The 26614-nt window shown below is 40.1% G+C and overlaps 1 protein-coding gene across 3 annotated transcripts in view; it reads right to left on the bottom strand.

Moving 5' to 3' along the window:
* Positions 1–6477: 6477 nt before the first annotated feature.
* Positions 6478–26614, bottom strand: part of LOC137274676 (glycine receptor subunit alpha-2-like) — a 64265-nt gene continuing 44128 nt past the window's right edge. For all 3 annotated transcript variants that reach the window (XM_067808010.1, XM_067808007.1, XM_067808008.1), the window contains exons 3-10: positions 20273–20413; positions 17878–17948; positions 17019–17086; positions 16242–16468; positions 12054–12136; positions 10270–10404; positions 9081–9466; positions 6478–8557 (exon numbers count right to left, since the gene is read on the bottom strand). In XM_067808010.1, the coding sequence (XP_067664111.1) occupies positions 8402–8557; positions 9081–9466; positions 10270–10404; positions 12054–12136; positions 16242–16468; positions 17019–17086; positions 17878–17948; positions 20273–20373 (1227 nt within the window). In that variant the 5' untranslated portion in view covers positions 20374–20413 and the 3' untranslated portion in view covers positions 6478–8401. The remainder of the gene's footprint in view (positions 8558–9080; positions 9467–10269; positions 10405–12053; positions 12137–16241; positions 16469–17018; positions 17087–17877; positions 17949–20272; positions 20414–26614) is intronic.

The raw sequence follows: 26614 nt of genomic DNA, 5'->3' as shown, positions 1-26614 counted from the left end.
TGGACTTACGTACCTTCTCAGGAGGACAACAATTTTACAATACTTCAACCCCCTTTGAGGGTACAGGGTAACAATTCAAGTTACTAATTCAAACTACCAATAATTAAAATACATCTATCTACAGAACACACCATTCAAAACTAAAGCAAAAAATCAATTTCTTTTAAAAAAACAATAATTAAATGAGAACTAATGTTTGTGAAAAGATCCATATCGGTTTTGGCACTGAAATATTTATCCCTTGCGCTGGAGAATTCAACACAGTCAAGCAGAATATTCTTGACCGTGACTCTCTCATCACAAGGGATACAAAATGGAGGATCCTCACCTTTCAAAAGGTATGCACGAGTATATCTAGTATGGCCAATACGACATCGTCTTAAAATAACCTCTTCAAATCTGGACTGACAACCCAAGTGGGTATAACCAATGTAAGGTTTTATCTCATGTAATTTATTCATACCCACTTGGGTGTCCCACTTCTTCTGCATCAGATCACGGATATAAGATCTAATGCTCGCTTTGTAATCACTGTTAGGAATAAGCAATGCTGTCACAGATTTGTTGTGTGCTGCCTTAGCAGCAAGGTCAGCCAATGTGTTACCAGAGATCCCTACATGGCTGGGTAACCAACAGAAGACGATGTCGTATTGGCCAAGTAGGTGTAACCAGTATACGGTTTTATTTCATGTAATTTATTTATACCTACTTGAGTGTCCCACTTCTTCTGCATCAGATCACGTATATAAGTTCTTATGCTTGCTTCGTAATCAGAGTATGGAATATGAAGTGGTGTCACAGATTTGTTGAGTGCTGCCTTGGCAGCAAGATTGGCCATCGTGTTACCTGAAATGCCTACGTGGCTGGGTAACCAACAGAAGACGATGTCGCAATTCAATGATTTCAATTAAAAGTGGATGTTTACATGATCAATTATTAACCGCCTGAAGACAAGAAAGAGAGCCTGAATAGATAATATATTGTTTACGTTTTGGGTGTCTTTGAATATATTTACGAGCCGTTAGTATGGCGTAAGCTTCAGTTGTAAAACTAGAGCTATCATCAGGTAATCTAGAAGAGATTGTTCTGGATCCAATGACAATGGCAAAGCTACTGCGCCACCATCCTTGGATCCGTCTGTAAATAAGGGTTTGTAATTGACATATTTATGTTTTTAATTGATCATATTCTTGTTTATATTGTAATTCATTAGTTTCTGACTTTTTAAATGAAGTTAATGATAGGGCGACTTGTGGCCTAACCAACTGCCAAGGAGGAGAAGAAAGAAGACGGGAGGGAGCTATGTTTTCGGGCTCAATGCCAGCTGAAGAAAGAAAGGAATTCTGTGCCCTAGAGGTAGAACAAGAGAAGACTTCTTGTCATACAAATCCTCATAAAGTGGATTGAACACACAGTTATACGCAGGGTTACATTCATTAGAGTATAATTTTGTAATGTATTGTAACGATAATATAACACGACGTTGTGTAAGAGATGGTTCATTGGCCTCAACATAGAGACTGTCAGTAGGTGAAGTTCTGAAGGACCCAAGACAAAGTCTTAGACCTTGGTGATGGGCAGAATCTAATAGTTTCAGGTTGCTTTTGCAGGCTCCACCATATGGAGCCATAATCAAGTTTTGAGCGGACGAGTGATCTCCATAAGTGAAGGAGGGTAGTCTGATCCCCTCCCCATTTTGAATTAGAAACAACCTTTAATAAATCAAGTGCCTTCAGGCATTTGGCTTTTAGGGATTTAATATGGGGCAAATAGGTCAAATGTGAATCAAAAATAAGTCCCAAGAACTTAGCCTCCTTTACAACTTTGATGGGGTGCCACTAAGAAATAGTTCTGGGCGTATATGAGGTATATATTTACGGCAGAAGTGTATACAATTGGTTGAACCATTTTCAAGACACCATTTATCTATTTTGTTCAAACACAGCTGCAGTTGCCGTTCAATAGTATGCATATTTTTACCATACTGCCTTGTGGAACACCCTGATCCTGATTGTAATGATCAGACAGGGTAGAGCCCACACGGACCTGGAATTGTCTGTCATTTAAAATGTTGGCTATAAATGCAGGCAAACGACCTCGCAAGCCAAAGTCATGTAAATCGCTTAATGTTCCATATTTCCATATGTGTCCTATGCTTTTTCAAGATAAAAAAAGATTGACACAGCGTGTTGTTTTTAATTAGTACGTTTTTAACAAATGATTCTAAACGCACTAGGTGATCGACAGTACTTCTGTTTTTACGGAAACCACATTGTATATCTGTTATAAGGTTATTTGTTTCCAAGTACCAAACAAGTCGATTATTTATCATGCGTTCCATGGTCTTGTAAACACAGCTAGTTAGTGAAATAGGTCGACAGTTTCACGGATCCTTATGATCACGTCCAGGTTTTGGTATTGGTACTACTATGGCGTCACGCCATGAGTGAGGAAAGTTACCCGATGTCCAAATATCATCACAAATATTTAGAAATGTTTCAAGACAGGATTCTGGTAAATGCTTCAGGAGTTGATAATGTATGTTATCAGCTCCTGTAGCAGTATCATGAGATTGATCAAGAGCAGTATGGAGTTCATGAATAGAAAATAGTTCATTATAATCTTCCCCATTATCTGAATGAAAATTAATAGGGTTTAGGGTCTTTTATATTGTTGGAATTTAGGCACGTAATTAGAAGAAAAAGAGTGTTTAGCGAGAGTTTCTCCCAGTTTATTTGCAATAATAAGTAATTGCTCTCCATGCTTAAGATGTTGGATGCTAGATTTAATACCGTTACCTATAATTTTCTGGACCATGTTCCATACCTTGGACATAGGTGTTCGTGAATTTATTTTGGCCACATAATTTTTCCAAGATTGGCGTTTATTCTGTTTAAATGTACGCCGAGCTTTAGCATTTAAAATTTTAAATTTATTCAAATTATGCACCATAGGATGGCGACGGAAATAATGCTCAGCTTTCTCACGTGCTCTCCTAGCCTGTTTACATTCATCAGTGAACCATGGTTTTCGTATGTGTGGAACTGCAGAGGACTTTGGGATACACTCATCAGCAATATCATTGAGTACATCTGAAAAGCATTTTATAGCACCAGGAACAGTAATAAAATGTTCAGGATGAAGTTTGTCAATACAGAGAGACTCATATAGAGTCCAGTTGGCTTTTTTAAAGTTCCGTCGTGATGATGGAGGTACATTAGATGGGCTCACAGGTTTTAGTATTGTAGGGAAATATATAGGTCATCGTGAACCAACCATTCAAATTCAGTTTAAAGATTAGAGCCAGTAGCTAATAAATCAAGAGCTGAATATGTTCCTGTGCCAGGATATATTATGTATGTGACCCTTCATCGTAAATACAGAGGTCATTATTTGAAAGAAAATCCTCAAGTAAATTACCTTGGGTGTTCGTAGTAGTACTACCCCAGAATTGGTTGTGGCCTTTTAAATCACCCATGATTATACAGGGTTTAGGTAATTCATTGAGCTTGCAGATCAGTTAACTGGACAGTGAATGAAGGTGGAGTATACTACGAACAAAGTGTAAATGCAACTTGTAATGTAAGTCGCACAGCTACGACTTGGAGATTTGTTTTAAGTGGTATGGAGCTATGTATAACGTTTTGCCGTACCAAGATTGATGATCCTCCACTTGCCCTGTCACCTGGAAGTGAAAAATGATGATACGCGTTGAAATGACGGAGGTCAAGAGTATCTGTCTGTCATAAAAAATGTTTCCTGTAGACAGATTGCTGACAGCGTAAAATCCTGGATTAAAAGCTGCAATTCATTCAAATTAGTCCTTATTCCTCTGAATAATATTATTCTGATAAACTATCTTCTGGGGGGATTTATTGGCGATCTGGCCCGCCCGCACTTTTTTTGGTGGGTGACAAACCGTGTGTCCTAGAGCGGATGTTCTCAGACACGTCCATATCCTCAAGAGATCCATATTTGTTGAACAACTGAATTTTGTTTTCTGATCTCCTAGGGGTTCTGCCACTAAGTTTTTTTGAAGAATCTGACTTTTTACGTTTGGTGTTCGCAATTTGTTGGTTCATGATGAGAGGATGCCTGTGATTGGATTTGGGATGTACTTGGAAGTGATTCTCCTGTTTGAGTAGATATGGCAGGTGAGATAAGTTGGGGAGTATCTGTTGTCATCCATGTTAGGTTGGTCTGACAACTTACAGATTAATTGGTGACTTAGAGGTGGCTGCTGACGTTCTGTCAATGTAAGCATAGCTTTGTGCTTGTTCTGAGCTTTGAATTTTATTCTATTGATAGCCAGTGGCTCTTTCCAAACAGGACAGTCTTTTGAGAGTGATGAGTGTTCCCCGTTGCAGTTGCATGTGCATGTTTTGTCATTACTGTCAGAATCTTCTGATATGTGTGTCTTTTCACTGCAGTGAGCACACACAACAGATAATGTGCAAGTATTTGCACTGTGCCCAAACTTTTGGAATTTGAAACACCTAAGACGGTTTGGAATGTATGTCTCAACACTGAGGTTACAATAACCTGCCTGCAGTGGTTTTGGTAGCGAAAAAGAAAACAGATAGGTGTTAGTTTGAATGGTTGTGCCATTTTTACGGGTTGAGAAACGTTTTACATAAAGTACACCCTGATCCTTCATCTCGGAGACGATATCTAGTCCTGACATGTCGGCCAGCAATCGCTCACGATCTCTAGCAATCCCCTTGCTCGTATTGAGCGTCTTGTGAGCTGAGACGGTAACGGAAATGCCAACAAAGGTTTTGGTGTTCAGAAGGTTAGTCGACTGTTGTCTTTTGGCACATTCGATCAACAGTGCACCAGAACGCAATCTTCTAATATTCTTCACATCGCCGACAAAGCCTTGGATACCTTTAGACACAGCAAAAGGGTTCAAATTTAATGGTGCCAAATCATTTGTCTCTATGACAACAAATCGTGGCCAGTAATCAACTGGTTTGGACAGTCTGAGGTCGTTGTCAACAAGATCATTTTCAAGGGGACGTTTAGTCTTTTTGTTTGTGGTTTCGTAAACCATGGTTTGTGTTTTAGATTTCATCATCCGAGCTCCCCACCCACCACTGAGTATCACAAGGACAATGCTAAAGTGGCTCTCCAGCTTGCAGCACCAAGGATACTCGGATGATATACTCCAGCAGAGGCGTTAGAATTAACAAATCCACCAGATTGGCCCCTGATCCACCGCCTTCTGGCATAAGACTCTAGGCAAAGTGCAAAACATCATACTTTAAACCGTAAACAATTTTGCCAAGACCAAAGGTTAACATTTTCAAATCCAATTTGTGTGATGATAAATAAATAAAGGTCCACACACAGGGCGTGACCAGCCGATTGATAGAATCGGGTCGATTCTACCACCCGTCTAGGTGAAGTAAGGGCCGAAGTGGTGTGTTTAGCAATAGGAGCAAAATGGTTCAGTCTCCTACTGCCCTCAACCACCAGACTACCGTCCTCCACCGACACGGGACGCAACCCGCGGCAAACAGGTTGCCCAATTTGGTCGCCTCTTACGACCAACAATTGGGTGCTGTGGACACATTCTGCCCCTGGTCCACACTGGGGAAGAGCACTTAACATTACCCAGCACCCACCGCGAGGAGGTGGCTCTTCACGGGTGCCGATAAATCATAGAATACGTCGACAAATTCTGCTTGGCTAGACGTGTGGAAAATGGGTCACAACATACTGCACACCGTGCTACTGACGCAATAAGGGAATACACGCCCACTTGAAAATGGTGACATTTACGTGAAGTTTATACACATTTCTCCCAAGGACAATTTTCTTTGTTTGTACTGTTTGTTACGGAACAGTACAATTAACATCGGCGATCTTTTACACAAACTCAGTTGCCTAAAGCGTGACCACACGGGTGCTTCGCTGCAGAGCAGACGTTCTTGAAATTGTCTGGAGTCACGGTGACCATTGTTGCTTAATTTCCCCTGATTTGTGACCTTAGCACAAGATCACACACCGCCAATCCTGCAGACTTGAATAGTTGAACTTACGTTCACATGGCAAACACTTCTTCACAGTGTCCGAATCCTATTTCTTCTCGTGGTGCCTCAGTTTTCCTATAACAATGTAATACTGGGATGATCATTTTTTGGATACTTTCACCGATAACAATAAAGATTATTAATTTACCACTGCAATTTTACAGACGTGTCCATATTCGTAAAGGCTCTTGTCAGAGCTTGCCTTCAGAAACTCTTCATAATTGTAGGAACAGGATCGGCTGGTCAAGTTCACTGACCTGGTTGATGCACGTCTCCCAAGAGCGAAGATGGACATGGTGCCAATTACCCGGCCGAGTAGTCACATTTCTGACTTATACCAGAAATACTGCTGATTGTGGCGTTAAACAACAACCAACCAGCGATGCAAAGCAGTGTACACTGATGTAGCAGACAGTAACAGCAAATAAATGCCAATACATAGTATCGTAGCAACAAAACTTTATTAAACAAATGAACATGGTATGAGTAATATGCGCGCGTACGATTGTTTGAAGCATTCTAAAAATATAAATTTTGCAATAAATTATACTCTCTCTAGTACGTCAGTGCATATCAATTATCACAAGGGGTTTGTCTTACAATGGGCAGTGGTGAACAGAGAATCGGGGTACAAAATTCGATGCTGGTGCAAAATGATACAATGATTTTGTATTAAAACAACGTCAAATACGTCTTCTTGTACATATGAAAAGACTTCTTTATGTACATATAACAGCTGACATAATCAAAGTTCATGGCAATACTGTGTGGCATGTTTCAACCGCACCAAATATTTAATATACCGATTTCTTTTGCTAGGGTAAGGTCCGTACCATTTCTGGCCACAGTGTTTCATTTATGGATGCCTTGGCCAGAACTACGTCCAGCCTTCTGTTCACCTTTGCACTTCGGAATATTAATGAATGCTTTTTTCGTTTAGTTATGTTCGTATCTAAACTTTAAAAAAACAATTTTGAAAACAATTGTTTTTCATCCGTGGCATTTATGTCTTTAGAAAAGACAGATGTAAAACATTTGTAAAATGCTTTAATATAGAACAGACAGGACAAAAGCGTCCTGACAAACAAATTGAACAATATATTACATACAAAGTTACAAAACAGTATGTGTGAGCACAAGGTATCCTGTCAACAATGTGAAAAAACTATGAAACATTGAGAATTGACGAGAATGACACAACAAACGGTCCCACCATCTACGATCAATGTACAAAGTACTGCACTAACATTCAACGATCCATACAAGCTACCATAACGGTTTAACATTAACAATCTTAAACAATGTGGAAATGTTGCAGCTCATTGTTTTCAATTGTTCCATGTCTAGAGAACTGTTAATACTTTTCGGTTTGGCATTTGAGGTTTTGAGTTTCTAATATCTATTGACAAAGTTGGGCTCTTCAGTTTCGTTAGAAATACGCTGAAGCGGTGTTATCAGTTGTTATTACGACTCGCTAAGGGAATTCTGATGATTTATGTTCCAGGATTTGTTTTGTTTTATGTGTTTATCTTTCAATATATGTCGTATCAAATCTTCCAATTCCTTTTCCAACCCTTATACCTGTGATGTATAAATCGCGAGAAGTAACACAATGTCCACAAATACACAAAGAACAACTTCAACCACTGCGCGAAATGTACTCCAATCAACAATTAATGCGCTTTCTGTGAGAAACATTTGGCATTGTCAACATGTTCGATGTTTTGATCAGTCTGGTAACCAGTTAACATTTGTCTTTTCCTTTCCTATTCTCACTACAGAGATGGAAGCAGACACCCTCGGCATCTTCAGCTTCATTCTTACACACACCACGTCATCGTCATCGTCAGCGTCAGCATGCTCACCCCAACCCCACCTCAACGAGTATAAAACACGGAACAGAAATGTGTGGTTTTGATTCTTGATTTTTGAGCAAAATATGTCTGTCCGTACTTCTGGAGATACTTGCATACACAGCAAGATATCACTGTGTTCACAAGAGGGTGACGTCTCATAATGCACACGTGAATCCTTCTCTATGTTTAAGTGGCAATCGCTTTTCGAACTGCATGTCGCTGCCATATATGGATACTGATGTGTAGGTGTTTCTCAGGTGGTGAAGAGAAATAATCCTTAGCTAAAAGATTACATACACCCTCAAAAATTACCAATATCAGATCATATTCAGAATGCTTTGGGTTTGGCGCATTCCCCTACAATGGGACAAGAGACCCAACTGGTCTCTGCTCCTCCATCAACATGCCCTCAGGAGCATTTACGAATGCATTCGAATGCTTCGTCTTTGACAATGGAATCGTGAGCCACACAAACAAACCTGCATCTCGACAAAGTCTTTCAACTAATGGCTACATTTCGACAAAGACGTAGATTAACCAGTAGCCCAGGTTGAACAGGATGAAGGCTGTTGGGAATCCATATCGAGCCAACCGATCCACATACCGTGCTCCCATCTTGCCGAACATCCGGGTCACGTCTGTCTTCTCCGTTGCATCAACTCCAGTCTGTCACAGTAAAACATCAAGCGTGTCATTGTCGACATAGTGTGAGTGAAGGGGTGGGTGGTTGGGCGTCAGCATGTGGGAATGTATCACTAACAGCGAGACGTAAATAAGGATCACGTTCTTCACATTCTAAATACTAAGTTCTTCAACGTCAACATTTTCTTAAACATTGATGTACAATGCGTTGGACATATTTAATATGGCACAGTATGTTTATCAGTGTAATCGCGTACTACGTTTGGCTCCAACAAGTGATAACGTTGTGGTATTACAATGTCATATATACGAACGATGTCTGCCTGACATCTCAGACGACTGTTGTGACAGTACGTGCATGCTTCCACAAGTATAGTATAGTACAGTACTTGATACTCCCGAACAACTTCGTGAATTTATATAGTGATTTCTATTTCTTAGATTATGCATCGGAAATGCATGAAGAAGGCATCTTAAAATCGGCTACATATTTGTAAATAGGAACTAAAATAAAGGTGTATACGCCCAAACAGATTAAAAAACTCACCCCATTTAGAGCGATGCTCTCGTCTGTCTTCGCTGAAGAAAATCCAAAGCATTTCCAAGGCATTCGCCTTCTTGCTAAAACATTGATGTAGGCGAACTCTAACAGGGACGCAAACACAAAGAACAGACAAGTCGACATCCAGACGTCGATGGCCTTCACATATGACACTCGGGGCAAGGACGCACGTGCACCGGAACTCTGAGTTGTCATGGTTAGCACAGTCAGGACGCCCAATGAAATTCGAGCAGGAATAGCTTCAACGTCGAGCCAGAAGGAGACCCAGGAGAGGATGACGATGAGAATACTCGGGACGTACACTTGAATGATGTAAAAGCCGACGTCACGTTGAAGGATAAAATCCGCCCGTACGCAGGAAAAGCTGCCGGCTGAAAATATACGTCCCCGTTTACTGTCCATTAGTGTACATAAACTGCGACAGATGTTAGATTCACTTGGTGACTGCAATATCTTACCCTTTGGTCGATATTCCAAAACGTTTGAAGTTTGAACGTTTGAACATTAACAGATCACCCTTTGCAATTACATATGTATCAGTTGGGGCCGGGGGAAGCAGCAGAGGAAACGTATCACAAACAAACAAATACAAAAAAGTGATTCCGATACTTATCAGCCCGCTTGTGACGTTTCTGGGGCAGATCCTATTGTGTATGTAATGTAAGCCTATGTTAATGGCACTAGCTTGAGTACTTTGCTATTGATGTCTGAGTGCATGTATACATTACACCGTATCTACATTTGTAGTGTAGCTGCAGATGGTACATAAGTGAGTCGTACAAAGCAGCGGTTTCACTGATTCACGACTTCGGTTTTCGATTACTCAGTTAGGTCACAGAGTGCGTGTGAATTTCGGGATCACTTCCAGCGTCTCTAAATTCCCTACTGGGAAGAAGCATGAGCTTATGGTAAATTGCTCCCTGGGTGTCAGCTATGGGGAATGAGGCATGGGCACCATGCTATCTGAGTAACTGAATGTGAGGATCTCGGTGTGCGACAATCCTAAAGTACTGGAGGACTTTGTTTGGCCGGCATCCTAAACAGAAGATAGGTATTTGTGGTCTTTATGTAACAGTGCACGCGGGATTGGTCTCGGGTACTAATCCAAACAAATGGGTTCACAAGGATAAGATTGGACCATCGTAAGCCTAAACATGACAGGGAGACTACTAACTTTCTTTATAAGTCTTGGTGCAGTTTCCAAGGATATGTTCTTGCAGAGTGTACTGGGGCAACTCCAGATTGTCGTTGAAGTCCACTGGTTTGTGCTGCACCCAATCGTACACGATGTTCTCCATAGTATAACCGTCTGTATTGACAAAACAACGACATTAACTATATTAGATTACACGTAGAAGTAGGTGAAATATTTCAAGACCTTACATCAGGATTTGATATGAAGATTAGCCGTAAACAATACCACTTTATGTTTAAAGTGCAATAAATACAGTGCCACTGTTTTCTGTTTCTCAGATGCAGGATTTCCCGCGTATATCATACTACCAGGAAGTTATATACCTGTAAAGGGTGATCAACACTCTCTCTCAACATTATCGTACCTCACACATAAATGCCATTTTGTGATTGGCTAAGAGCTCTTCTATTTCCACTCACAAACGAGGTACATTTCAGTATACCCCGCTGTACGTCGTGGTAGTATATCTTTATCTCGAATGAAATTGAATCACGCATGATACACTGAAGTTACCGAGGTTTCGCGAATGCAAATCGATGGATGGGGTATAACTCGAAATATGTTTTTCTTGTGTCGTCTGCAAAATCTAGCGATTGCTAAAAACGATTTGACTCGCATTCCAATAATACATTTTTACAAAACGTTCAAATATAGTCTCTGTGAATATTAAGAAGGGGAAATACACCACGGCGACCTTAGTAAGGCAACACCTGAGGGAAAATCAGCAAGAAGCAAGATTCGAATCGTTTGATTCTCACAGGTTGGCAGAAGTGTTCTATTCGATACCCATTCAAACAGTTCAAAAATCAACATTGAGGTGTTCGGTAAGATAAATACGTTGGTCAAGGGTTCCTCGGTGTTTGTTTATGGTCCTTGAGCCCTTCTTGACCAGTGAGCAACTTATATTATGCAACTACATATACCAGAAACTACGTGTATATTAAAATCCAAACCCCTGTCAGTCATTAACACGAATCTCAAAGTTTCTGAAATGACAATGACATGTGCTACATGAACAAGCCATCTATTCATGGTTTATAAGCAATCTGGCAGCACACCAACAACTACTATAAATAGCTATTTCCCTGACTCGTCATCTATAGAGCATTATCAAGTCTGGTGACCGGTCTTGGCAACACATTATGAATAGCGTGCCAATATGACTTTCAATAGTCCATTTGGAATAGGAACCGCGAAGTGTCATCACGATTGGAGCTGAATTACTGAAGTCCTACAAGAAGTTAATCACTTCCACCTCTCACACTTCCATGGCACCTGTCCAGATTGAGAAGAGATCAACCACATAGCATGAACTCAGGCTTGTCACACGCTAATGTTTCACAGTGTAAAATGTGGCGAATGTACTCTAGTCATTAATACAAACCCATAATTGTATGGATTCAGTAAACTGATAAATACATGCAACCTCCGCAATATATTTAATGCTCCAAAAATCATAATTTGTTATATTTAGTCATTGCAAAGGTCACTGTAAACATTTGTCAGAGTTTGGCAAAGCTTATAGTTGAACACGGTTTTCAGTAGGAGTGAGAGCTGAGAAGAAAGCCTTTTCGTTGCATCATGAATTGTCCAGTGGAATGACAGCTATATTTGTTTTAACGTATTCAGATACAAACGCTGATGAAAATAAATGCACAGACTCTCAATATCGTTCATATGAAGTCTTTCATGATTGCTAAACGGTAATTAACATTGGTCAAAAAGTATTCCTAGTCAGCAGCAGTGTAACAGTGTGTACGTACAGCTGGCGATAAGGATAGGGCACCTCTGTACATCCAGGGGGTATTTCTCTAGGCGCATGTGGCAGCTCAGTGTGATGGACAACCTGCAAGTAAAGTGGACCTGTTGGAACCAATGGAACAATAACACCTGACAATCATATACTGCTTTTTAATTTTGGTTTCAGATACCTAACCGCAATCAATTGCTGTAAAGTGCTGTGCTGCGTAATCAACAGATTCTAGACCGACCAAACCAGAGAAAGATATCGCCGTACGACAAAATGTCACTGAAAATGACCCCTCGCTTTGCATGATTGCCTTTCATGGCAAGTTGATGGAGACCCGGATCAATACTACATTTGCCTAATCTCAAGCTGTATGCCAAGTACATGTATGGTGATGTACATGAAGCATTAATGTGACATATCTGTATATATACTGCATGCTGGAATTCGTACATTACGTTTCGTCATGTCCTACTTGTGACGATTTAACTCAATCCAATGGCTTACGGCCTTGCTATTTACCCATCAATGAAGGCATATATCTGCACATGTATTCTGTTCCGTTTGTGTATTGTCCGTGAATACCTGGAATCGCTGTTCTTTGATAGTAGCCCACAGATTCTTGCTAATGGTTCCAACACTTCTTGAAATAGTTGTATTATTTTTTGATATGTGAGATGTGTCTCTCCTAACACTATCAGTGTCACACTCACTGAAGAGAAATGCCGAATGTAATTTCTCAGGTAAATGTTCCTTTACAGCTTTATGCGTTTTGTGGTAATTGAAGAAAAGTAGAACAAAGAAAATATCTACATACAAGGTATCTATATCAGGCTCTAGACGTCTTTGAGAATGTTCAACCCGCTGTGGGAATTAGTCCTGGTCTAACTACTAGTGGTATAATCACCCTCATATTCTTCCAGTATCATATGGTAATGCGATGAAATATGAGAGTCTGCCATTCCATCCCCATTAACGTCAAATAACAAATTCATCCCGATACAATGGAAGAGTTCAGGGAATGTATTCATGTATCGTGTTTGGCTAAAAGCTTCATATATTCGGTGTTATCCTGGCAGTGAGATAGAGACGAGTTGGTTGTACATGAGCATCATGTGGTTATCGGTGGTCCTGTGGACCCAGTTAATCCTTTTGGCCCAACCACCGAAGTCAACCCTTCATCATGAACATACATGAATGGTAAATAGTTGTATTGGAATTCATCGTGACCATACATGAATGGTAAATAGTTGTATTGGAATTCATCGTGAACATAAATGAATGGTAAATAGTTGTATTGGAATTCATCGTGACCATACATGAATGGTAAATAGTTGTATTGGAATTCATCGTGAACATACATGAATGGTAAATAGTTGTATTGGAATTCATCGTGACCATACATGAATGGTAAATAGTTGTATTGGAATTCTCAGTATTAGCTGCATACCCATTTCATTTATTCCAAAATGGCGACTTGCAAATTTACTCCGGTGTAGAGTGGAAATTGTAGCTGCACTATTAAGAGACAACAGACAACAAAATATGATTGCGTTCGTGTCAAATAATTAAGTTTTAATATGAAATATATGCCGTCACATTAAAGAACGACTGAATGACTCACAATGACCAGACACAAAATAATTAAGAAAATAAGAACTTTAAAGGGCCTGGCAAGTCCACAAATTGACATGATAGAAAGAGGCCATCCTTCGAGGAGGAAGAGACACTTTACAGCAGGCGATACGCTATTTCGTTCTTTTTCAGCGAACTGTTTCTATTTCATACTATGTTCCTCAGAAATATGAGCCCATAAAAAGGGCCCTAAGAAACATGTCAGCTATTTCTGATACGATACTCATATTTCGCATTTATTTGGTGACATCTTCATATTGAGATGAAAACAAGCATGGAGAAGCCGACATGGGATCTCAGTGGAAATAGATTATGTTTAAAACAATCCTGTGGGTGTCAGTTCCGAGACCAATAAAACTGCATGGATGTCTAGTGATACTGTCAGTCTCTCTCTCAATGTCGGACAGTTTGCCTGCAAATTTGCTTTATCAATTACCAAAATTATGAATCCATTCGTAAAACAAAAGCAATGTATTTGGTGACGTTGTCATTACTTCTCAGTGAGATTACATAACGAGTTTTATCAAAACACCTCTTAATTGTCTCTCAGGAGAAAGATTAAATGATGCAGACGATGTCGTGGATAGTAGCGTTCATATTCTGACAACAAGTATCACTGAAGACTAACCGGTCGCTAACACACAGTTCTAACTTCTAGAGCTTCCACGATGTCAGTGATGACCACAATGCGACATTCAACCACGGAGCCCATTTCTGATATAGATATATAGTGTTAAGTTGAGTAAATAGTCGTGAAAAGAGCCACAATCTTCTATATGGGAATCTGTTATTGAATTATCAAGAACTATCCCTAAAATGGCAGATTTGGTTTTACATTTGATTGTAATTACATTCTACATACACAATCACTCACACACACTCCTTCAGAATAACCCATACACACATGCATGAACACACAAATACACACACATGCGCGCGTACACACGCGTCTTATTGTGGTAGTCAACTTTCACACACAAACACACCAACACAGACATCAATACAGAATCATGAACAAGCACACACACACACACACACACACACACACACACACATATATATATATATATATATATATATATATCCATGAATATATATGCATATACACACGATACACAGCACTAGCCACGAGCCACGAGAACATATCTTTGTGAGACAAAACATCGACAATAAATGTATTGACCTTCCTATGGGACCATGTTTTTGTGTGGCCTGACAGGCGCTTTTTCACAGGAGGTTTGGTATGGATGGGGATATGAGAGGCCTTTTAAAAGAAATCTTTTGTACAAAAGATGCAGCAATATTATTAGTAACTGGATTCTGGATTTAGACACAATTTCAGTCCCTGCCACAAGGGACTACTGGCCAGATTGTTTCCGTTCAGCTGTTTTGACTCGCTTACAACCATCCTATTTTCCCTTCCCAGGAGTACTTATGAAGAAATCAAACGAAAGGTGTTTCCAATGACACACCTCCAAAGTTCTGCATGTTTACAATCCAGACAGGAATGTAGAGCATTATTCAAAGCTTTAATGTCTCAAGTTACCCTGTATGTGGTGTATGACTCACACGGGACAGAAAACTGGATGGAAGTTAGAGCCATGTGTTTTGTATCAATTTTGAAAGGACCGTAAATACATATTACCTTTGTCTCTATTATCAATACGAATTCTTGGATGTTCAATCTGACCATTGTCAATAACCGCAACTGTTAGTTGCCGGTAATTATGCATGTATATATTAAACGTTTCTTTTGTTCGTAAGTGTGTTTAATGGAGTTCTGATGTTTGAAGAGACAATGGTGGTGGTTATAGCGGCTGTCTCCATCACATACACACCATGAGTCACAACCACACAGCCAATACAGTACCTGCTGTACACAGTCATTTCAGTACGGTACCTAACCTCACCTTCACACTGGTAGTTGCACGGCATGAGTGAGTGAATTTAAGTAGAAACATTACCGTAACAAGAAACTTATAAAAGAAACAGAACGCGTCTAGGGCCAAAGTCTAAATTATCTAAAAGATTGACGCATCTGTTTTACACGATGTTCTTATATATTTGATGTCGTACGCTTCGATAGGACCAGTTTAAACTTAGTCTAGTACTGTCTCTGCTGAACTGTTAAAGGTTTAAACAATAAAGACACACTGTATCCCGAATGTGGTCGCTGAATTAAAACGCATGATTTTTATGAAAAACACGCACAACTGCTATGCTGTTACCATTTGGGATATAAATTCTCCTGTCGTGTTTTAGTCCATTCTGTAGCCATGAATTAACTATTGTGCAATATGTATAGACAAAATCAACTTTTGACTTAAACACGTGCAGCGGCTAGTTCCAACTTCACCTATCCAGTGAACCAGCCATTCTGCACTCCGTGAAGCCAATATCGTACTGACAATCACAGAAAGGTAATCGCGAGAATCGGGGATTGGAACTCATCCGAGATCGTTCGTCCTAATCTACAACATGAGACACAACCATGCTTACACTAGGTTTCGCTGTTTTGGGCGGTCGCCTCACTTGCGCATGGCCTTGCTGAACACCGCTATCCACTTACCTCATACTGTAGTATATCGTGCCATTCCGGTAGAGATGCATCAGTCTATTTGGCACAGTGACATCATGGAAGGCTCCTTTCTTCTCGTTCCTGAAGAACGTATCCGGCACCCACACTTTCTGCATGATCTTTGTATCCAGTTCCAACCAATCGGTCTTCGAGAAGTTGATATACTGCAGTCTCGGGTCCACCCATCTTTGCCTCAGATATACGTTGAGAGAATAATCCTGGAAATATATTGTGTAAGTAAACACTTAAACTGCTGGCAGCCACTAGACTATCTACCAACACGTGCTTTGACTTCCGGATTCATGGGACTGTTTTTGTGATGGAGTGTGCATGACCATGAAAAATGAACTACGGTAAACTAGGGTTAATGGAAACTCAAAGGGTTCTTATATCAAAGGACTTGAGAACACATATATCGCCTATAGTCAGCCTTCATCCTGTTTGTGTCAACAGCTAAAACCAGGGCCTCGTCCCATGATCTAGGTACTAGGATGATTATAAGCCTTGGTCGAAGTATTTGTGGAATGTGGTCCAATGTACTGTGTGTTAATAGCACACCTCATCCGCTTTAGTGGCATAGAGTTCATTAATATCACTGGCGTTCAGTAGTCACTTTGTATTCTGTAAGAATTACGGCATCACCTAAATTCTTTTATAATACCAATTATGCTACAGGTAACTTGATGGAAATGTATTGCACGTGATGCGTGTGCATGTGCGTGCCTTGCGCTTCCAATATGTTCCGGAGACAGAGCACAGCGGTCTTACCATGGACTGCTCGTTGACGGAGTCTATACTCAGCACATACACCTGCACTCCAACTGTCGTGGCGTGATCTGGAGAGACATTTACAAGACGTGCTGAGCATAATGAAATGAGTTACTGTTTAATACGACAACCAGTAACAACACAACCCTGTTACAACAACACCGTAGCCAGACAAACCGGTGATTGACAGTATGAGCAACGATACCATCGGGGTGCGGGTCACTGACACCAAATTGGTCACACCTTAAAGCCCCATAGTTAGCCATGGACCACCTTTCACCAAACAGCTACCTTTTACGAAACAGCTACCTTTCACCAAACATCTACCTTTCACCAAACATCTACCTTTCAAAGCCACATGCTGTGTAACTAGGGCGGTTCTAATTTTTAATCTTCTCCATTAAGAAGTACATACAAAAGGACAACACTGACATGACAAAATCTAACTTTGAGTTTTGAGATTTTCGTCTATGTTTGTCTATGTCATACATAGACTGCCTTCCAAAAGTGGATCTAAGAATAAAATTATAAATGTTATCAAAAGTTAACCAGTCTGAATGCCAAGCAAAACCTAAGGGATTGATTTGTTTTGTTTATTGTTTAAAGCTGCACTCAGCAGTACTCCATCTATATGACGGCGATATGTAAATAAATGAGTCTGAACCAGACAATCCAGTGACTGACATCATGGGCGTCGATCTGCCGAAATAGGATACGATGCCATGCATCAACCGTATCGACCTGACCACTTCATCCCGTTAGTCGCCTCTTACGACAAGCATGGGCTACTGAAAACAATTCTAACACGGGTCGTCACGGATATAAACGTGTTCTAATATGAATCCGCCATGAGTGCCACCTTCTTCATAGTCGGGAGATATCCGTGGGTTGTAGGTTGAGTTGATCAGGAGCATATCCAAGATATCTTGCCTGAAATTAAACAACACAAATCGTGAGTGGTTCATTTCGAGTATTTTCAATTGTCTTGACTGACTTTCAATTAGTTTTACTCCCTGGGGCACCAAGAACATTACAGAAATGCAGTATTTGATATTGAAACGTTCCATGTGATTACTTTGTTGAGTAATTTGACAACATGCCACACATGTCACTAACTCTGCGGAACTGTACCCACAAATCGATAACGGTAACGCGAAAGCCCCGTTGCCTCCTGGAGCCATAAACGTCTGGTTCATGGTTTGAGCTATACTCTGTCATATCTGATATTTTCACAAATAATATTTTGATGAAATATGATACTGCTAAATGTATCTTTCCACACTGGATTAAAAGGCATATGTTTGGATTCCATTGTCGTTAGATCTGTGATAACAATCAGTGCATTATTTGTCAGATAACTGTCTCATTATGGCATCAGAGCAAATACTGCCAATATCACTTTGGAGCTTGACGTAGAAGACAGCTTTATGAGAGTTATCAATTAACATTACATTTATTCGTTCAGAAACATAATTTACTAAATCAGTACGCCGTGGCATTTAAGGAAATTGTGTCTGTAAGATTGTTCTGTCAGCTGCATGCTAGATTCTAAACAGTGTATTATGTCCTAAAATGTAATTATATACCATCATTAACTACCATATTCTATCAAAAATCAAATGAAACACATACGAAAACTGCATGACGGAATATCATGGACGTAAATGTATGAATCACTATGACGATACCAAGCCACAAAAGTATTTGAAAGTTCTAAATTGTTATCAAACAAACTTTAACACTCATTGAAGGCCTTCATAGAAAACATATACACCAGAGCACCTCAAACGTTCACAAAATCTGGATGTGTTGAAATACTGCTGCTCATAAAGGGTAAGTGAGTGAGTGCATTTCGTCAAAAGGGAAAGTTAATTTAAGTCACAAGCGTCACATGCGAATTGTTCAGCGATAGGTCAGCGATAGGTTGAAGACTATTGTTTATGAGATTATATTTTACATATTAAAAACAAACAAACTTTCAAAATGGATGAGTCAAATTCATTCATTTATTCATGCTTACCCTTAATCACACAGATATTGTGTTTGGAAATATTCTACACTGCACAAACAGGCCTTTGGTGGTCATATGTCTATGAAATACCAGACAAATATGCAGTACAAAACATGAATCTGTGACATGTTCTCCCGTCGTCAGTGATTGCAGTGACAGCAGGGATAAGCTGGATCAGTGGTTGTTGATGTGCTGCATGTTCAACTGATAACATACTACTGCTTCGTTTCGTTTACGAAGGTAAATATCAACCAAAATAGCAAAAATAAGCATGCGTTTCACACAAACATGCATTCCACAATTGAAACAAATTCCTAACCAGATTAGCATCACCAAGACCTTTCGAGTATTAAGCGGCTAAAAATATACCAGATACTAAAACTGATTAATTTAATGCACATGTAAATGGATTTAATTGTTGTGGGCATCTTGAGAAGACATTAGAGTTATCATTATTAGGTAACAGAAGCTACAGAAGTGTTGTTTCACAACGTATGATCAAGATGACGATTAGGTTGGCTGTGGTTCAACATCAACTTAAACCAACTTCAAAGAGAATTTCAACGATGCAATGCACCTTTATTTTATGCATGACATTTGACGAAGTTTTTGACATAAAAGAGAACGGGAATCCAGCTGCCAAGGGCTGACACAAATATAAACATTCATACATTCCCTGAAAACATACGAAAATTCAACTCGCATTAACGATCTTTGAAATACCCCTGCCCCTATTAGTCAATCCTCAGCGCACGATTGAAGTTCAGTAGCTGTGATGTATTGCCTATATTATGGGACTTTGGTTCAAAAGTGTTTAGTTTTACGCCACTTTTAACACTACTTCAGCAATATCACGGCGGAGGATTCTACAAAACGGGCTTCACACAATGTACCCACGAGGCAAATCAAACCCTGGTCTTCGGCGTAACGAGCGAATGCTTTAACCACTAGGCTACCCCACCGCCCCTGTTCAAAACCTGTTTGATCAGGCCATGTTCAGGCCATTTCCAATTCTTACGCACCACTGACAAAAGTATGTTCGACAAAATTCACAATTTCGATTTGTACAATATGGTCGCGTGGTGTCATGCGAAAGATGTAGCGTCTACGTGTGTTTGTGACTCGTGCCACCAGTTGGGGGGTGGGGGGTGGGGGGTGGGGGGTGGACCTTTCATGCGATCACTTGGTATCGGCAATACACATATACTCATGATATAACCCCACCCGATAAAACAGCACCCACCTCGACATTCCATTCAGACTTTTCTTCGACGAAACCCATCTTGTACAAAGTAGTAATGATATGGTGGCAAGCGTCGCCACTGTCGTCGATAGAGTTGACATCGCTGTTGGTGGCGAAGCTTCAATCGAGGCAACCGCGGACCTGAAAAGCAGAGTTGCTATTGTAGCGGATGTCGACAATAATATTGCACGTTCAACAGATAAATATCATAATATGAAACACGTGTTGCCACGGGAGACTCCATATACTCTAATCCAGCCTTCAAACCTATGCATATTAAATGACCTCCACAATATGGTATTTGATTTATGTATTACAAGGTCGTTTTAGCGGCACAGAGCGCTTACAACTGGGTGTCTGTAGTGCCAAGACAGTCTGTGCAAGGCTGTGAACTGCCAAGTGGGATGCATGCATGTTAGCGGAATGTCTAGAATGCTCAACTCACCTGTTTTAAATACAGTTCTTATACACTGTCAAGATAAGAGTATTGCGCAGAATTAACTGTATTACGTATGCAATGTAGTGTGTTGATGTCAAGGCAAAAACTGAGTGTAGCTGTCAACCATAAACGTTTGGTAATACTTGATGACGTGTTTTGGCTGTACGTTGTGTGATGCAGATGACACCTGAACTAACGATATTCCACATGCTTATTCATAAAATGTAAATGTCTACTGTGCACTTACGTCGTCGAGTGTTACGCTTGGATAATATGGTGCGTACAGATTGCGACGAACTGCAGCATGTATATGGACCGTATGTCACGTGTACATCCATAATCATTTTCATGCTGTATTTGTCCTTCCTTGCCTCCACACATGATGCACTCATCAATATGTAACTGTGAACACGTGTTTAATAAGAGTCGTATCTAGTAAATATATGCATTTTGTCAAAAGGGAAAATGAATTTTAGTCACATGCGAATTGTTCAGCGATAGTTCAGCGATAGATTGAAATTGTTTATGAGATTTTATTTTACATATTAGAAATAACCAAACAGTTTGCGCTATCGCGTCTCATTCACAAACATGCATCGTGGCTCTGCGAGAACAGGATAGATAGTGATTTTAAACACCTTTAATCCCACGAACTTTTCAAAAAGGTTAATATCGACGGCAATGACGGAATATGCTTTGTATACCAATAACAACTGCCTATCAGCTGAACAGCCGCATCCCTGAACATCATCGCGTAGTGAAGTCATGTCAATTGCCAATACCCATCTTACCGAACAGAGTCCACTTTCTACCAGACGCCTGAATATACACATTTAATCTGACCGTGATTTGGCTGATTCCGTAACCGGGTATAGACTTGCTACTTGCAAGGGCCGCATCTTTTTATCTTTATTAATAATTACGTTGGGGGCCTGTCTAACCTGTATCGGTATCCCAGTCCGTCTCGGACCAAGGAAATACCATCTCCTGGACACTGAACTATTAACTGGGGTTTCGTGAGATCGGCGCAGTAGAAACAGTAGTGAGGCAGACTTAAGAATATTGCTTAGCCGTGTCTCTGTAACGTTCGTTCCAGATGCTTACAGTGATTACCATTAATTCAATACAACATGCTCTCACAAAAGAAAAATCAATGCAGACTCATAAAATCTTTTACTGCAATGAAATATTAAACCATTTTTTCTTTTTGTACAGGCAGACGTTCATTTTGTTGAGTTTTATGATTAAAATCATTTGCGATAAGAAAAGAAAACGTTTCTATATCATAAAAAACTACCGTAAACCTACAGAGATGGATCATGTGTATAAGCGGGGCTAAAGGAGGATGCGCATTTCAACGGGAATCTCACGTATCTTTAAAATCATCTGCGTACCAGTGGACCTCAATAAAATGCGTATTCTTCGACTGTTTGTACAAAACATCTACGGATAATTGTAAAGCAAAAAAACGTATTGGGGAGAACGTGATTCCGAGATAGGCATTGAATTAAACTAAAAGTCTCCAGTCCATAAGTATCACGTGGTCAGCAATTCCTATTCCCCATTTCCCATTCTGCACACATCAGTAGTATCTGACAAAGGTAAGTGTAAAGCAGTTAATAAACGAGTAAATATTGTATAATGCCAGTGTGTTTTTAATGGCCAAAGATGACTTTCAGATCGTACATGAAACTTGTCAGCGACATCCGCAGTTGACTGGACACTAAACACATGCCTTTTGGTTCAGTCATCCTGATTATACGCACATGCTTTTGGATAATTTCTGTTTGTGTTGGTCTTGTGGTTTAGGGTTCATCTCGTATATGGTTGTCAGTTCGTAGAACATGTTTCTAACTGAGTCATTCCGAAAATATCAACTACAACCTCTTACATACAGACCCCAACAGGTCCGTCACGCTTTAATCTGAAAGATGCGAGCATTGTTACTATATATTTAGATGACATTGACACATAGTCGATAACGTTCACATCCTATTTAAGACCCCATCTTTCACTTCAAAGTGACTTCATTTGTCATGTGATTACCGTGAATGTTTCAAACGGTCACGTCCCAGCAGCGTTGACCTTTAGACATCAATCACTCTGTCTTACATGTAGCTTTACCCCATTGAAATACCACCAGCAGTAATCAGTTGTAATAATTTCACAGTCGATTTTCCAAAGCAAGAAAATATAGGAATGTTTAGGGAGTTTGTGTTTCCCATAATGCGAAATATTTCCTTGCTAATTGTTTGGGTTGGTACGGAAATGATGAAAATGCATTAAAGAAACAGTGTTAACAAATTGCAACCTATTCCCGGTTGAATATTTTACTTACAACGGGAAATATGAATTACCTTGTACTCGCAATTAATCTTCCGAAGGCACAATAAACAAGCCCTGTCGTCACATCGCCACCATGTGCCAGGAGTCCCGGGTGCAGTTAAAGACTTGCCAGACTCAGGTGACGTATTGTGGATAGACTTAATAGATAATAATGATCAACGAAGCTCAAACCTGCATTTGTTCCAATTGCATGAAACTTGCCATAAGGGTAGTAAGATAGTCTAAACATGTCCAGCAATGTTCACCATAAAAACCAGACAACGTGACTCTTATCATTCCAAATAAGTGCAGTGTTATTGTTACTGATAGGAAAACACCTCTGTTCATCGTTTTGGAACACGCTCATGCCCCGTCTAGGGGAATTTCACAAATGGAGATGTGATTGTGCTCGATAAGAAACAACGTCGATAAACTCTATTTAGCACTTCTAACGACGTTTTCAGCAACAAACAAGCTCTAACCGCTGCCCGTAGTGGCCGCCCACCAGTAATGACCCCCATATCAAGTCCAGTTTCGAACCTCCGACACAAGTTCGGTGGTTGTGACTGAGGGCAATTTCAATGCTGTGAAGAACGTGGACGAGATTTTGAAATAGTCACTTTACCGTTTTCCCAACAGAACGACCATGGAATGACATTTTAACGCAAGACACCGTTCGAGTAGCGGGGTTTTAATAACAACACAGTCAATGGGTTACCCTGACTTAATTTGTCATCCACTGAACAAGTATTACGGTAAATGGAGCAACGTTTACGACGTCAACTGAATCCTTCAAGAACGCTAAACGCACAAATCCGTCCTCAAATATGGAATGGTCCTCCCAAAGACTTTCGATGATGTTATGCTCTCAGTGGGGCGAAGACTTCTGGACGTTATCAATGGTGGACACAAAAGCCGTGCAGACCAGGGCAACTTGGTAAGGAAACCAATCTTTTGCGTTATGACGCATTTGCATGTGCCCGGTGCACTGGACTTAAGGGTCATTGTTAATTGGTACCATACTTTGAAGCGTTTTACTTTCAATAGAAATTAACAAGGATTCTGTTGTTGTTTGTGAGTCACAAAAACTTATCCTTTTTTAATATCAAGGTCTTCCATCCTTTCATTATCAATCGAATGTCTTGTGTGTTGTGAATTACAAAAAATATTGAACTGCTGATCCCTCCAACTGACGGATTGTTATAATCTCCCACGGGTATACTTTCGTGTTCCAAAGAGGAACAAAACATAGGTTCACTCAAACAATTCATGTTTCATTTGACAAATTCAACGATCGCTTAGTACTGATGAAAACAGCTGACTAACCAAATACTGAAGAGTAACAGTAAAATAGGAACTGTGCAGTCGATAAGTACAATATCATTTTTGTCGTCTTCTTGAGGACTGGAAACTATCAATATTTATTGCAACATGTGATCGATGTTACATCGTAAAGCTTTGTTGCAGTGTTGTTTCAAACGTAAGCAGTACTATCATGAGTTTCATTACACTTTCACTTTCATTATGACACGTGCTTATGGCAATGCTGCACGGCGTCTAAACACATGTTGCTCAGTGGCGCTGTACAAAGTTAGAAAACAAAGAGAAAACACAAGTAAACACAAATATTTACAAGGCTGTTTTAGGACTGATTTCACTTTTGTTGTCGTTGGTGAAGTGAGAGGATGGTCGAAATTATTCCAGTGGTTGTGAGAGGTGAAAGAGAAAACTATATGTCCCCCATACCTAGTTTTGCTGGATGGTGTAGTTGAGTGGTGTATTGAGTGACTGTTTGGGAACCAGTTGTCAGAGTTGGTCAGTGTGCGGCTAACTCAGCATTTTGAATTCTCAGAAGTTTACATGGTAGATATGCTGGGCTACTGAAGCATAGACTGCACGTAGTCTTGTCGTGATGTGACCTTGGCTGTGGTGAGAAGGCATCGTATTCATTTTGAGTTTGAAACAAAAGGTTTTTGACAGTTTATGGACTTATAGTTCCATGGACATGCTACTCTGAAATGGACCTCCCGGATGTCTGGCACATTTAGATGATGCCATGTTCACCAGTTCACAGCGACTGATGACGGGACTTTCTGCAGCAAGTGTGTTGCTCCAGTCACAAAATGTGCCTTTCTGTTATTTAGTCTGAAATAGGTGTAGGTCACATACGTCCTGATACTGACAGCATTCAAATTCAAATTGAGACGGTCCAGTGGATATGTACAGAAGTGGAAATTATGACAATGGATGGTTACAGTATGTCGAGCTGGCTATGTAGCTGTGTAGTTGTTAAAAAGGCGAGGACGCATTTCTGAAACTTTCGGCACTTTAACAGTTGAACATGCCGTTCTCGCAAAGAGTTCAGATGCTGCTGATGAAATTCGAAATGAAACTGGTTTTAAACGATCAACACTTTACAATCTTGTACATGCATGATGGTGAGAGCTAACCCGGGATAGTACTCACGACAGACTCACAGTTGTACAGTTACACAATGCGGTCTTCGTTTCCCACACTAGTTACGGAAGGAGGTTGTTCACTATGATCTTTGTGTGACTACTTACTCCAATAAATCTGTGCTGGTTTGCAAGGCCCAAGCTGGATGAGATACAGATAGTCGCGATATTCTGCATACGCGGCGGCCATGAAAATCAGACCTATTTACTGTACTTCACATTACCGTCTATCGACACTTCGATAAAGGCCTACGACCTTTCCATCCACTCAAATACAAGAATTATAGCTACATGTATTAACTTTGTTGGTTGGTTGGCTGAAAGATTCACACCCAGCGAAGGTATTTGACAGTGGTTTGAAAATAATCTAGTCTGGAACAGACAATCCGGTGACCGGCATTATGAGTTTCGGCGTCATGAAGCGAACAAGCCGGCGGAGCCTGCAGTCTGTTTCTAAAAACATGGGTAGCTAAACGTCCACGTGTAATACTGATACACTGATATTCACGGGTAAATACACCGAGTAGCAAATATATAGCGGACCTCACTGGTCCCATTTAATCTTACTAATAACTACAATATTTCATACAATACATTTTTCACGTATTAGCACATTACAACAAAATATTTATATTTTTATACACCAATGTGACAATTTGAAAAGGTGAGTAATCAAAATTACATGTACATTACGTGTACATATTGGCAAGACGACGACATTTGATGTTGTTTTACGTAGTTTGTTTTTAGGACCCATAACACGTTGACACATGACCCTCCTACCCAGCCACAAGCTCATTATGATCAGGATGACAGTGTACCTGATAACCTCCCCTGGTATCTGTGTGTGTTTGTCAATATCTCGACCAAGCCGCTGCACGTTTAAGTAGCACTTTCACTCATCCATTGAAACTTCAATTGTCTCAGAGCCCAGTGGAGTACATTGCAATCAATTTACAAGCACACGCTGCCCTTTGAACGTTCCACAAGTACCATTTCTTCTGAAATGCCTTTACTGTAGAAGAATACTTTTGAAGCGGCAATAAACAATGAAATCATAAACATGCAAATGATTCAATTATCTGGTATCACCACAAGGTGCGTTGATCTGCAACATGAATA

The sequence above is a fragment of the Haliotis asinina genome, chromosome 2 (genome assembly GCF_037392515.1).
Source record: "Haliotis asinina isolate JCU_RB_2024 chromosome 2, JCU_Hal_asi_v2, whole genome shotgun sequence".
Classification (NCBI taxonomy): Eukaryota; Metazoa; Mollusca; class Gastropoda; order Lepetellida; family Haliotidae; genus Haliotis; species Haliotis asinina.
The sequence above is the reverse complement of the archived record's forward strand: the minus strand, read 5'-3'. Positions and strand labels throughout refer to the sequence as shown.